Source organism: Globicephala melas, chromosome 1 (assembly GCF_963455315.2).
Source record: "Globicephala melas chromosome 1, mGloMel1.2, whole genome shotgun sequence".
Classification (NCBI taxonomy): Eukaryota; Metazoa; Chordata; class Mammalia; order Artiodactyla; family Delphinidae; genus Globicephala; species Globicephala melas.
This window is the reverse complement of record NC_083314.1, coordinates 76,786,705-76,800,165: the sequence shown is the minus strand read 5'-3', so window position 1 is coordinate 76,800,165 and position 13,461 is coordinate 76,786,705. Positions and strand designations below refer to the sequence as shown.

The 13,461-nt window shown below is 45.1% G+C and overlaps 3 protein-coding genes across 3 annotated transcripts in view; 1 reads left to right on the top strand and 2 right to left on the bottom strand.

Moving 5' to 3' along the window:
* Positions 1 to 240: 240 nt before the first annotated feature.
* Positions 241 to 4,760, bottom strand: RAB13 (RAB13, member RAS oncogene family). The gene is made up of 8 exons (XM_030841975.3): positions 4,588 to 4,760; positions 2,844 to 2,904; positions 1,932 to 1,992; positions 1,615 to 1,692; positions 1,420 to 1,509; positions 1,234 to 1,299; positions 1,076 to 1,129; positions 241 to 866 (listed from the first exon to the last, which is right to left on the bottom strand). The coding sequence occupies exons 1-8, from the start codon at positions 4,709 to 4,711 to the stop codon at positions 789 to 791; spliced, it is 612 nt and encodes a 203-aa protein (XP_030697835.1). The 5' UTR covers positions 4,712 to 4,760; the 3' UTR covers positions 241 to 788.
* Positions 4,761 to 7,778: 3,018 nt separating this feature from the next.
* RPS27 (ribosomal protein S27) lies at positions 7,779 to 9,418 on the top strand. The gene is made up of 4 exons (XM_030841908.2): positions 7,779 to 7,886; positions 8,177 to 8,285; positions 8,852 to 8,962; positions 9,335 to 9,418. Exons 1-4 carry the CDS (start codon positions 7,881 to 7,883, stop codon positions 9,361 to 9,363), a joined length of 255 nt encoding a protein of 84 aa, XP_030697768.1. The 5' UTR covers positions 7,779 to 7,880; the 3' UTR covers positions 9,364 to 9,418.
* NUP210L (nucleoporin 210 like) overlaps positions 9,286 to 13,461 on the bottom strand; it is a 75,177-nt gene continuing 71,001 nt past the window's right edge. The window contains exons 36-38 of the mRNA XM_030841909.2: positions 10,620 to 10,721; positions 10,043 to 10,117; positions 9,286 to 9,945 (exon numbers count right to left, since the gene is read on the bottom strand). Coding sequence (XP_030697769.2) covers positions 9,845 to 9,945; positions 10,043 to 10,117; positions 10,620 to 10,721 — 278 coding nt within the window. The 3' untranslated portion in view covers positions 9,286 to 9,844. The remainder of the gene's footprint in view (positions 9,946 to 10,042; positions 10,118 to 10,619; positions 10,722 to 13,461) is intronic.

The window sequence follows — 13,461 nt, the reverse complement described above, 5'->3', positions numbered from 1 at the left end:
CTCCTCTGGGGAGGCCCAAGAAAGAGTCCTGCTCTTTTAGAATCTCCTGGACAAGACTCTGCACACAAGGATCCTCTAAATCCCATGCTGGAAAGAGGATGTCCAGACCTTCAGTTTCAAAGAAACTCTGCTCCTTATTTCCCTCATCAATTAAACAGCTGGGGAAGGGAGAGCTGTAGGATTAGGCATCCCAGGAACTCAGCCAGATTCAAGCAGACCAACAACCTCAGAGAGACAAGAATTAGGTTTATGAGTAGAGAGCAATTCCGACAATGATGAAAGTTACCCAAACCAGGGACATTTGTGCAAATGGTGGCCTTTAATACTGAGAAAGACCATGCAGAGTGACAGGATAGGACCAAACCTTCAGACGGTGGTGCTGAGCCAGCCTCTCATAGGACCCTAAAGCCTGCTCCAGTAACAGAATAAATCAATTATTTATTTACATTTATATTTGCCCTGGAAACCCAGAGAAGGTCTGAGGCTTAGGGCCATCGATCCTTCCTTTCCTCCTCCCTCTCTTCCTACCTCCTTTTCACCTTCTTTCACTTTCTCAATTCTTTCCCTTCTTCTTGCCTCTCCTTCCCTCTCTAGTCTACCTCCTTCTTTTCCTCTTTCCTACTCGCTCCTTCCTTTTTTTCTTCTCCATATTCTCCCCATTCTTCCACCATCTACCCATCTCTATCCCTCCAAGCCCCACGTGCTACTTCTCCCCTGCCCGGCCCCTTAGCCCTGCCTCCCTCAGGTTCAGCCTCCAGGCTTAGGGCGGATAGGCAGAAGGGGAGTCCTCAGCCCAGGGAGCACTTGTTGGTGTTCTTCTTGTCACAAGTTTTCAGGTCAGTGCTGGGGGGCTTGTTGCTGTTTCCCTAGAGGGAGAAGGGTACAGGGGTCAGGGTGAGAATGGCTAGCTGGGGTCTGGGGTCACCCTTGTGGGCAGTCTTAGCCCTGCTCTCCTCGTCAGTTTTTACTCCCAACGCGCGCGTGCACAACACGCACACACACACACACACACACACACACACACACACTCACACTCACATGCACAGTTGTACTTAGCCCAGCAGAACCAACTCACTGATCTCCGGCTTCCTGACTTGAGTAAGATGTCCCGGGCCAGGGAACTGAAAGCCTAATGGGGAAAGTAGAGATTGATCAGAACAGGTTGGAGGGGAGGCTAAGTCTATCTTCCAATACCTCGTCTCTTTGAGGGATGAAGGATGCGGTGTGTCTCACCTCATCTACATTCATGCTGGATTTAGCACTTGTCTCGAAAAATCGGATTCCATGCTCCCGAGCCAACTGCACGGAGTGAAGCGGTAAAAAGAGAGTTGGATGAAGGGCAGCAGCCGAGTCCCTGCAATCTGGCCTCATATTGGCCCTCCTGGCCCAGTTCTAGAACATTGCCCAGCCTGCTCTTACCTTATCGGCCTGCTCCTTCTGGACCTTCCTCTTGGCCTCCATATCACACTTGTTCCCCAGTAAGAGGCGCTCTACCCCAGCCGAGGCATTCTGGGACAAGAGGTAAGAGTAAAAGTTGGGTCCTGCTCATTTTCACAGTCTCCTTCATCCTCCAGGTTCTACCCAATTCCCCTGTCTCTCTGGGAGGGTCCTCACCTCTTTGATGCTCTTCATCCAGTTCTGAATATTCTCGAAGGATTTCTCATCTGTGATGTCATATACTAGGATAATGCCCTGGGGAAAGGCAGAGTTCACAATGGAGCCTTGTACCATATTCCCCTGTTTAGGCTTCCCACCGCCCTCTAAGTGACCCTGCAAATTCTATCCACAAGTCTAATCACTAGGCCACATGGGGCCTTCTGCAACCCATACTGTGCCCCTCCCCATTTTTCTCTACCCCAACTCCTGTCCCTCTATATTCATACATTCTAGTGCCTCATGCCTCATCCCTTGTCCAGAACCACACTTCATACCATGGCTCCACGGTAATAGGCAGTAGTTATCGTCTTGAATCGCTCTTGGCCAGCTGTGTCCCTGAAGAGGTGGAATATTTCATGGGGTGGGATACAGGGAAGAGGTCTCCAAAGAGAGACTCCCACCCCCACCCCCTAAGAATTTAGCTTTTGCAACTGAAAGGAACAGAATCAGGAAACAGTAAAGGAAGAAAGGGATAAAAGACAGTTGAGCTGATACTGAGTGATGGTAAAGGCCTAAGAAACAGGTCTTTCTGTTTTATTCATTGTTTACTCTGTGCCAAGCACTGTGTATATATCATTTTATTTGTGTCATTTTATGTAATCTTCACTCTATCCTTGTGAGACATGTTTTATTGTCTCTATTTTACAAATGAGGAAACAGATTTAGAGAGGCCAAATAACTGATGAAGGTCATTCTGTACCAGAACCAGGATTGAACCACATTCTCCTCTTATCTGTTGTATCATAATGCCTCCATTAAGCCTTTTACCACTTGACACCCTTAGGGTCTCCAGCTTCCTCAGGGCAGTCAGGTCAAACCTCTACACTTGGCTTTATGGCCTCTCCACTAGACTGAGAGTCAAGTCTTAATTCTGCTATTTGCTATTTAACTGTTTAGAGCCTGTTTCCACATTATAGTTCAACAGACAATTGATCTAGCTAGACAGTTGCCAAGTTCAGAGGATGCTCCAGGTCCAGGAGAGGCAAGAGAATTACAAAAAAGCTGAAAATAGTTGAGTAAGCAGGAAGAGAGATGAAAGGACATCTGAATGAGGTGACAGAAATGGATTAGAAAATGTACTGGAAGGAGCATTGGGAAAGGGAGAGAAATGAAGCTAAAAAGAAGAGAAACACCTATAGGAGGTAAATGAGGTAGTCTGGCTTAGGAGTCCTGAGGGATTCACTCACCAGACTTGCAGTTTGATCTTTTTCCCCTCTATATCCACAGTGCGGATCTTGAAATCAATTCCTAGAGGTGGAGAGTGTACACTGAAATTGAGACATGCATATACATGCATGTAAAAGTGTGTGGTGAGAGGGACAGGAATGGAGCAGTGGCAGTGCCAGAAATTCTGCAGGGCAGGCACTTGGGAAGTAATCTTGTAGGAAGTGTAAAACTAGGGGGATTTTCTCAAAGCTGTATTTGTATAGCAAGCATATTGTTTTTACTTAGATTTTACAGGCTTTGTAGGGGAGAAGGTGATGAAAATTCTGCAAGGAGGCTTAAGGCCTCTAAGGCATTTGTATTGGGTCCGCTTAGCCATGCCAGCTGACAACTCTCTCAATTCAGTCTGTCTCCCCCAAAATATTACTTTCAGATTCCTTTTTCTTTCTGTTTTCTTAGAACCCTCTACTCCCAGTTCTCCCACCTACCCTCCTGGCCCTACAGGGTAAAGAGCAAGGAAAAAGGTAACTGATGACAGTCTATGTGAATTAACTAGTAGGCCAGGCTTGGAAACAAGAAAATTTGAGGCTAAACAAGATTCCCCCAAGACTGAATTAGGAGAGAGGAGCATTTTTCTCTCCTCTTTCTAACCAGAATGTCTTGATACTCTCCTTGTCTTATTTCCCAGGCCAGAGGAGATTAAGAATGATGAGAGGGGGGCTTCCCTGGTGGCACAGTGATTAAGAATCCACCTGCCAATGCAGGGGACATGGGTTTGAGCCCTGGCCCGGGAAGATCCCACATGCCGCAGAGCAACAAAGCCCGTGCACCGCAACTACTGAGCCTGTGCTCTAGAGCCCGCGTGCCACAACTACTGAGCCCGAGTGCCACAGCTACTGAAGTCCGCGCACCTAGAGCCCATGCTCTGCAACAGGAGAAGCCACCGCAGTGAGAAGCCTGTGCACCTCAAGGAAGAGTAGCCCTGCTCGCCGCAACTAGAGAAAGGCCGTGCGCAGCAACAAAGACCCAACACAGCCGAAAATAAATAAATAAAATAAATAAATTTTTTAAAAAAATGATGAGGGGGAGGAGGGGAGACAACGTTCTTAGTGGAAACTTGTGCACCTCCCTCAAGCCTGAGGAGGCTGAGTCACCAGGCTGACTCAGAGACCCCAAAAGTCCCCTCACTCTGGCTTCCTCACCAGGCTGACTGCATATTCCTGATCACAGTCCTTGGGCCACTCTCCAGCATACCCAGCCACTCTGTTCCATCTTCCCCAACCCCTATTAAGTTGAGGGGCAGGGAGACTGCAAAGTAGATGGTAAGGTGGGAATGTAATGGGAGAGTATGCAAACTCAGTGGGACAGAAAGAGGCTGGCAGAATTGGGAGACAGATGTTCAGGGAGAGGGGATACAGGAAATGTGGAGAGTGGATCAAGAGTTCTAGGTGGATGGGGGTGGGGGAAGAGGAGCTGAGAGGAAAATAAAGAAGGGTTCATGTGGTTTTGGGGAGACAAGGGAAACAGGTGGTACCAAGAAAATAAGGGGCTGGCACAACTGAGGAGTAACCTGGAGGTCTCAGAGAGGTTAGAGGTTTGGGTACTATCCAGAGACATGTAAGGGGGATGGGTCTGAGACGGGGTTCAGGGACTGGAGTTCAGAAGCCTGACTCTAAGGGGACTTAAAAGTGGGCCACAAGTAATCCAAGAGCCTGAGGATGAGGGCATGGGGGAGTCGGGGATCTAGGGTATGGCCAGTGGGCTCACCGATGGTGGAGATGTAAGTGTTGTTGAAGTTGTCCTCTGCAAAGCGAATGATCAGACAAGTCTTGCCCACCCCTGAGTCCCCGATCAGCAGCAACTTGAAGAGGTGGTCGTAGGCTTTGGCCATGGCGGACACTGGGGGTGCCGGGAGAGGTGTGGGGAAGCGCTGTGCACGGGTAGGCGGGATTGGAGGGTTGGCAAACAGAGCAGCCCCGGAGCCCAGGCCAGGAAGTTTTCCTCCCTCTCCGCCCAGGCTCCGGGAAAAAGGAGAGGCGGCACTCCTCTGGGCCCCACCCCCTGCCCGCCCACCCCTTTCTGCTGGCCAAGGAGGCCAGCCCAGACTTCGGCTCTCTGGGCTTTCCCTTCCCAGCCAACACTGGCCTGTCTCCCTAGCCATTTCCCATAGCTTTTTGCTTACTATCGTCCCCCTTTAAAAAAAAAAAAAAAAATTATTTATTTATTTACTTATTTTATTTTTGGCTGTGTTGGGTCTTTGTTGCTGCGCGCGGGCTTTCTCTGGTTGCAGCGAGCGGGGGCTACTCTTCGTTGCAGTGCGCGGGCTTCTCATTGCGGTGGCTTCTCTTGTTACAGGCTCTAGGCGTGTGGGCTTCCGTAGTTGTGGCACGCGGGCTCAGGAGTTGTGGCACACGGGCTTAGTTGCTCTGCGGCATGTGGGATCTCCTGGACCAGGGTTCGAACCCGTGTCCCCTTCACTGGCAGATGGATTCTTAACCACTGCGCCACCAGGGAAGCCCCCGTCCCCCCTCTTTTGACTTCACTCTTCCAGTCTGAAGCCAGAGACGCTGGGGTGATGTGAAGTAGAAGTTTAATCAAAATGACCAGGGGAAGAGGAATTTTAGAGGAATTAAGGGAAAGGGAAGTTTGGGGGAATAAGGGTGAAGGCCAGGACAGCACTGGGAGTTGCCAAAAATTGGGGACTGATTTTTGGAGGGGCGACTCAGGGAAAACAGAATCCTTCTGGGGCAGTTCTAGAATTCTGGTGTTAGTGTCCCAAGCCCTTAGTTTTAGAATCCCAATTCCTTTTGAAAAAAGCGGGATGCCTGGAGTTGGTGGCTATTCGTTGAGTCAGTCTGCCCCCTGGTGGAACAGAGTGAAAATTAAAAGTAATTACACTATAGAAATCAGCACATAGACACACACACACACACAGAGACACACACACAGACACACACACACGCAGACTTCACCTAGATACATTCTGGAGCTTCATTTTGAACAGTCTTTCTTCTGGGACCCTGTGTGTGAATTCTCTGACATGCCAGCTCAGGAAGACAGAGATTGGGACTACAAATGTCTGGTCTCGTTCTTTTCATGAGATCTGGATCTTTTAACACAGCCCTGAGACAGTACTCCTGACACCCCACTGAACAGACTGTGAATGTGTAGCCTTGGCAACCAGGAAGCTGAAATATGGAGAACACAGCTATAAAGAAACAAATTTATCTTTGCCTTTGGAAAAAATTACTCAAAATATCTGCTTTTCTAATAGCAGATCAGTAGAATAGTTCCTGTATAAGGATAGCGTACTGGTTGTGAGAAGGCATCTCTTGTCACTTTACTTATCCTCCGTTACCTTGTGTGCCAATGTTCGTCCTTTCTCAAACACAACTATTCAATCCCCTTTTGTCCTTTATCTCACCAGCCATTATGTCTTCAAGCTGTATTACAAACCTTGAGTGTCCTCTATTTCTCGCTGGCCAAACCATCTCTCTCCAGCCCTTTAAATTACTCTTCAATGTTCATGGATTGTTCTGATAAAAATCCATCAATTCTTTTTCATTTCATTTTATTTTGTCTGGATCTGGACTCTTCATACCCAGCAATATATTTTCTTTTTCACCTCTCTAAATTGTACTTATGCTGCTGTATACGTGCTTTCACTGGAGCCTCATCTCCATAGTACTCTCCCCCTAGCTCTCTGAGCTTCTGCAACAATGTCTTCCCCCCCCCTCAATTTTGGCAGGTTCATTCGGTCTCTGGTTTTATATTCACAAGCTCTTCCCTCAGCCTAGAATTCTATTCCCCCAAACTGCTGCTTGGTTGATTCCTTGTCTTTCAGATTTCAGCTTAAATGTCACTTCCTCAGAGGTTTTTCTCACCCGTCAGTAGTGTGCTGGAACCAATCCTTAGTGGCTCATGAGAACAGATTGTGCTTATCTCTTTCCAAATCCGTGTTTAATGATATCACATTGATAGTCTGAAATTGGCCACGGTGGGAGTATTTACGCCATTGAAATTAGCAAAGACAACAAATCAGGGCTCTCCTCCCATATAGTCAGGTGTTAAACGTTTACCAGTACAGTCTTGACTAGAACTCACATCCCTTGCCCTATTCCTTTCCTTTGGAATTAAACAGGTCCCCAGATGCCATTTGGGTCATCTTCGCCCCTCCTTTATGACAAATGGACATTCTAACCCTTTGATCATTACTGTAGAAGACCATGATTTGTTCTTCATTTTTTTCTTCTCATTCCCTGTCAAGAGTGTCGATGCTGCCAAGATTAGAAATCTTGGAAAGGCGGTGCTGGTGAAAGTGTGGGGGAAAGGATGTGGGAATGTAAACTGGCACAACCTTTTTGGAAGGCAGTTTAGTAGCATACTTTGGACAATTTGTTTAATGTCTCTGGACATCACTTTCCTCATCTGTAAAATGTGGATAATAATAGTATCAACCTGATGGAGTTGTTGTGACGATTAATTAACATGTGAAAAGCAGTCAGAACAATGCACAAATAAGTACTACATAAGTGAGTGATGTAATTAGTATTAGAGGGAAAGATGGAAAGGAGAGAATAAAATTTAACAATGGTTAGCCCTAGGAATAGGCTGGAGGTGCGGAAAATATGAGGACTTCCTTTTTTTATGTTTACATTTCTGAATTGTTAAAAATGGGCAAACTAAACCAATTTAAAAATAGTAAAGAAATTTAATAAGTCCCAGACATGGCTCAGTCTCGCTGTTTTCCTAAGCAGTTCCCATTGTTAAAGTGCAGCGCGAAATTTAAAAATTGTCCATTTACCCCTCAATAGAGATCAAACGCTGACCTTAAGAGAACATGCTCTCTCTCTCAACATGGCGACTCATCTATGTTCTGTCATTTAGAGACCTTCCAAAGATGGCAGTCCCCTCCTCGCCCCGCCGCCCACACACCGTGAGAGGACCTTCCCAACATGGCGGCAGAAGGCCTAGGCGTCACTTCCTGCGGGACGGCGGATTTAAGGAGCAGAATTTCCGCTTTCGCTCTTTTCCGACGGTGACGACCTCCCCGTGAGAACATGCCTGTGAGTTCCTTGGTGCAGGTTTCCGTGGAGATCTCGCTCTTCTGTCCGCACTCTCCCCTCACGCTGACTTCGGATCGCAGAGGGCTCTCACTTGCTCTCCGCACTTTGCAGAGGCCCGTGGGGCCTCCTGCATAGATAGGAGCGGAAAGGCGATAAGATGGCGGCCCAGCTGCGCAGACAGCAGGGGCGGCGAGGGGCGAGCTCTCCCCGGTGTGTGGCAGTGGGGGCTGTTTTCGATCATCCCGTGTGCGCCGATGGTTTCTAAATCTCTGCATTTCTGCCTCTCTTAGCTCGCAAAGGATCTCCTTCATCCCTCTCCAGAAGAGGAGAAGAGGAAACACAAGAAGAAGCGCCTGGTGCAGAGCCCCAATTCCTATTTCATGGATGTGAAATGCCCAGGTGAGGAGATAACTTGCAGTAGTGGGGAAAGCACTGGACCCCAAGGAAAAAGGTATCCTTGAAACGGTTCTGATTTCTTAAAATTTGACTGTTTGAGATGGGTAAAATTTTGCATTTCAGGAACAGTGATCCATAGTGATCTCCCTTCAAAACTTTATGTGCAGACCGTAACATTTCTTTGTGTTGAGAAACACTGGAATGTTACGTTGGGCTTCTGCTGTGGTCATTTATATACTTGCACCTGGAGACAAGGGAGTGGATACGTTGACCAGTTACTGAGCCTCTTCCCTCACCAAATAGAGGATTGTCTATATGTTAACTCTCGGATAGTTTTTTTGGATGATGGTGGTAACGCATTAACAAAAAAATCATAGGTGGGGGCAGATAGTCCAGGTTGCTTTTAAGTTGGCTTTAATGTATACCTAGAGCCAAGTAATCGATTTAGAATAGGAAAGTAAATTTCAAGAATTTACATAACATGTTTGTTTTATAGTTAATACGTGACAGCATATGTTTACATGAATAAAGGTTTGGGGAAAATGGGGTAACTCGCTGTTTTTTCACAGGATGCTATAAAATCACCACCGTCTTTAGCCATGCACAAACAGTAGTTTTGTGTGTTGGCTGCTCTACCGTCCTCTGCCAGCCTACAGGAGGAAAAGCAAGGCTTACAGAAGGTAAATGGTTTAATTAATGTTGTGATTCTGGGGTTTGAATCTTGAGAGAGGTCATGTATAATGTAAATTATCAGGCTGTCTTGCAAAGAGGGTTGGGTTTGATAGTCGTTTTTTTTTTTCTCTCTCTCCAAAAGCATAATTAGAAAGCACTGATTTCAGTGCTCCTGTCTAAGGCTGGGGTGGATGGGTGATAAAAGGGGCTTCATATGAACTGAAGCTGATGTTGTCTTTAAGTGAGTAGGGAGGAGCTAAAAGAGTTGAGAAAACTACAGATGTAGGTTTCCTGTGGGTATCAGGCATCATTTTGTTTTGTGGGGGTGGGACAGGGTAAGTAGGCTGCTGTCAGTTAACCTTCGGAACTTATTCTTGCAGGGTGCTCTTTCAGACGGAAGCAGCACTAAAAGCCCCTGGAATCAAGATGAATGGGAAACCATCCGAATAAACACATTTTGGATACGTCCTGTTTATTGTCTTGTTTTACTGCTAGGAAGTTCCTACCTCACGTATTCAGGGCCAATCAGAAGAGTGGACTGTAGAGTCATTTGGGGCAAGTAAGTGGCAAATACTTAAAAAGTCCATTTGGGACATTCCTATCCGTAGGCTCATTGAATAAATTTGCAGAGCTTGGTTAAAAACTGGAATGGTATATAAATGGGGTATTTGCTTTCACTTTTATGTTTTCTTAGAATTAAGAACTGACAGTTGAGCTTTAAAACGCGATCCAGCACACCACTTTAACACAAAACAGCTTAGGATCCTTTATTTACAGTTCTCAGAAGGCTTGTTTGGAGGCTTATGAGTGTAGAGGTTGGTGCTAGGCTCCTGGTCTAGGGCTAGAAATTTCCAGCCCCCTGCAGTTAAGGGGACTTGTCCAAGCAGAGGTTAGTGCCTTGTACTCCAGAGCCAATGTTGTAGCCGACGCTGCGCTGGTGGGGGTTTTGGACTCGTGAAGGGAGGGGGAGAACGTGTGGATGTGTAAGAACCTAGAAGTAAAGGAGGAAGGGAGATAGATGAAGGGTGAATAAAAGTGAATAAGGATGATACCTGAGCTTTTCAGTGATAAAGATGGTGATTCTTTACCTGGTTGTGGTGCACCTAGAGTTGGTATATAAACAACTGGAACTGTCTGTATCTTGTTTAGGAAGGCATTGTATGCTGGAAAAAGAATAAGGGAGATGTCACCAAAGAGAACTGTTTTCACTGGAGGAAGGCCTTAAGGGGACAAGTATTGCTATAAAAAAAGGCTTCAAATTAAATAATTACACTTACAGGAAATTTTTATTCAATGAATTTTAGAGGTATTCCAACTTCTGGTTGAGAGATGGGGAATGCACGTGTAGATGATTGTACGTGTTGTGTTGCTTGAATCATCTCTAGCTATGTGTTTGAGCAAAACTAGCTATAATCTAAGGTTTAGCAGTAATTTCCACTTCTGAGTGGTATTTATTGGCCACATGCAGTTCATTGCTTCCTAGTAAGTTGGGCGGGATCTTTGGTCCACTAGTGACTAGGGTTAGGGAGGCTAAATCAGTTTCAGTTGCATGTCCCAAATTAGATGTGATAAACAGCTAATTTTCATCCCCATTTAGTTTGTGAAATAAAATGAAGGCAGTTTCCAAGTCAAAAGGCCACGGTGCTGAATATAAGGACTTCTTACCTAGAAAGAGGAAAGCTGTTGGTGCCAACACCGCAAAGAGGGTAAAGAAAATCTGGTAAGAACCCATGAGCTTCTGGAGGACACGTGAATCTTCACATTGATCTACACATTGGCAGAATAAAAGAAGATTATAGTTATCCAGGACAGATGTTGCATTTAAAAACTTGTGTGGTCCTAAGAGTACCTAGCTGAAACAGTCAAAACCCAGCCCTCTAGGAAATTCTTTTGCTTCTTACCAGAGAAAAAGGGGTGAACTGAACTTAGCTCCTCTTACCTTTTTTTGGTTTTTTACCTCTCTAACAGTGAATTACAATTCTTGAGTCTCATTTCTTTTCAGCTTACAAAAGAATATTTAAATTCTTTGCCACTTTAAAATGCCTGTTACCTTTCCTGTGCACTTTAACTCCATGTGACTGCTTTCCTTCACCAAGTTTGTGATAGTCTATCACAATCAAAAGGTGATTCAAGTTCTCCTTTTAATCCCTCTAACCTGAATGAAATATTTCGTTGGATCACCAATAACCTCTTAAATGCAGGGGCTACTTGTCCATTTTTATTCAGGTACATTCTGATATGTTTATAAACTTGTCCTCAATAAAACGTCAGACTTCTGTGTTTGAAGCATGCTTGGCGCTTGCCTTTGGTTATTTCAAACTTTTCAGTGTCTAGAAATGAACTCTTCCCTGCCCCACAAAACTACCTGAATTTAACTGGCCTTCCCAGGTAAACTGTCACCAGGGCCTTGGACCTAGTTCCTATTCTGCATCCCTTACATAGGTCCTCTAACTCTGGGCTCTTAACTGGTCTTACCTCTCACCAGACTCTGTTTCACAACTGTTGTAACAACTTCCCACTGTTTACAAACTGCTTCACTCTGAAGACTAATTTGAGGTTGCTTACTAGTAGAAACAAGACTATATTAATCCTTGATCAGGTCCCACTGTTGGGAGTCCCAGTAAAACTTAGGCACGTTAATTTATAGCACCCCTTTGTTCTGGCTGCATTGAACTAATTCCTGTCTTAGTTGGGCCCTGTCTTTTTAAAATATTTGTTATGTATTTGGCTGTGCCGGGTCTTAGTTGCGGCTTGCGGGATCTTTTTAGTTGTGGCATGTGAACTCTTAGTTGCAGCATGTGGCATCTAGTTCCCTGACCAGCGTTCGAACCGAGGCCCCCTGCATTGGAAGTGTGGAGTCTTAGCCACTGTACCACCAGGGAAGTCCCTGGGCCCTGTCTTAAATCTGATTTCTGCAAGTAGGGACCGTGCTTGGCACATAACAGTAGGCACACACTTGTATGAATGAGCTGAAGGTTGGATGTTTGTATCTAAAGACTCCCACCCACTCTGATCGTACTGTTACACTGCTTGTCCTTCTTATCTCTAAGAAGTGCAGGGGTTCTTAACTTTTTTTTTGCCATGGGCAACTTCAGCAGTCTGATAAAGTCAATGGATCCCAACTCAGAATGTTTTTAAATGCAAAAGATAAAATGTAGGAATAAAGGAAACCAATTAATATCAAGAGTTGATGAAAATAGGGAAAAAACCTAATTTGTAATATACAGTTAGCAAAATGTTCAAAGGCCTAATTTGTGATACAGTAGTATGTGTGCTCTATTAATAAAAAACTTGTAGCTTTAGGTCTGATAACTACTGTAATTTTGATGTAATTTTGAAATGAAATGTTTTGAGATGTGACAGTTGGAACATGAGAACATCTATGGTTTCCCTTGGTGACAAAGTCACATATAATACCGCTGTGATTTGTTGCTTATACTCATAATCAATGGAAATGCTAACTTTCAGTTAGAGGTTAATTGAAAATAAAGATGCAATTTTTTTTCCCCATTCAAGGCATGGACACCTTGAGTTCTATCTGTGGACCTTTGTGGAGATCCATGAACTCTAGATTTAAAAACTGCTCTCAGGGCTTCCCTGGTGGCGCAGTGGTTGAGAGTCCGCCTGCCGATGCAGGGGACACGGGTTCGTGCCCTGGTCTGGGAAGATCCCACATGCCGCGGAGCGGCTGGGCCTGTGAGCCATGGCCGCTGAGCCTGCGCGTCCAGAGCCTGTGCTCCGCAACGGGAAAGGCCACAACAGTGAGAGGCCTGCGTACTGCAAAAAAAAAAAAAAAAGCTTTCACAGAAAGGACAGATTGGAGTTGAACACTTTCTAGTTGGTGGGACCCTGAACACCAATTTTCTCAACTCTTTAAAGGGAAAAACATCTTTATAAAGTTTTAGAAAACTTTAGAATCATGAGAATTAAAATGCATATAAATATGCTTAGAATATTTATTGACCCGTACAGATTGGGTGCTTATAGAAGCAAAAACCTTTCTCCCATTAGATGTACTAAGGTTCAGCCTAATTCACTCCCAGTAATTAAGAGAAATACTGTTTCCCTTGAGGCATGGGCAAGTGGGAGTGACACATATAAGGAGGATGGTTCTCTGGCTTTCCTAATACCTCTTTCCGTAACGGTTCCCATCCCACCCAAACTTGACATCATTTCTAAACTGGGTAATGGTAGAATCAGGATTTGGGGAAGCTAAGTCTTGGTTCTAGGGTTACCACCATTTGCCCATTGATGCACAAAGGTTTGCTAAATACTTTTGAAGTAAGTGAAACATTTATCAAGAGTTTTAAAACACGGTAAGTAGTATACTTACGAAGCTGACAAACTGACGTAACATGTATTTAAGTATGACATCTAGCCAGTGATAAAAAAGCTACCTGAAGGTTATATTTTATAGAGTAGGCTTGGAGAATAAAGATCCATGTCCCAGCTAGTTTGAATAATGTTGGTCAAGTGGCTGAATGTTTCCCATTGACTAAATCATAAT

Bases quoted from the DNA above. Each gene is read 5' to 3' on its own strand.
- RPS27 (XM_030841908.2), top strand. The intron at 8,286-8,851 runs GTGAGGAGATAA...GTTTTTTCACAG, and splicing joins CATGGATGTGAAATGCCCAG to GATGCTATAAAATCACCACC. The intron at 8,963-9,334 runs GTAAATGGTTTA...TTATTCTTGCAG, and splicing joins AAAAGCAAGGCTTACAGAAG to GGTGCTCTTTCAGACGGAAG.
- RAB13 (XM_030841975.3), bottom strand. From the start codon at position 4,711: ATGGCCAAAGCCTACGACCACCTCTTCAAGTTGCTGCTGATCGGGGAC. The intron at 2,905-4,587 runs GTGAGCCCACTG...CTCCACCTCTAG, and splicing joins CACTTACATCTCCACCATCG to GAATTGATTTCAAGATCCGC. The intron at 1,130-1,233 runs GTGAGACACACC...TTTCCCCATTAG, and splicing joins CCAGCATGAATGTAGATGAG to GCTTTCAGTTCCCTGGCCCG.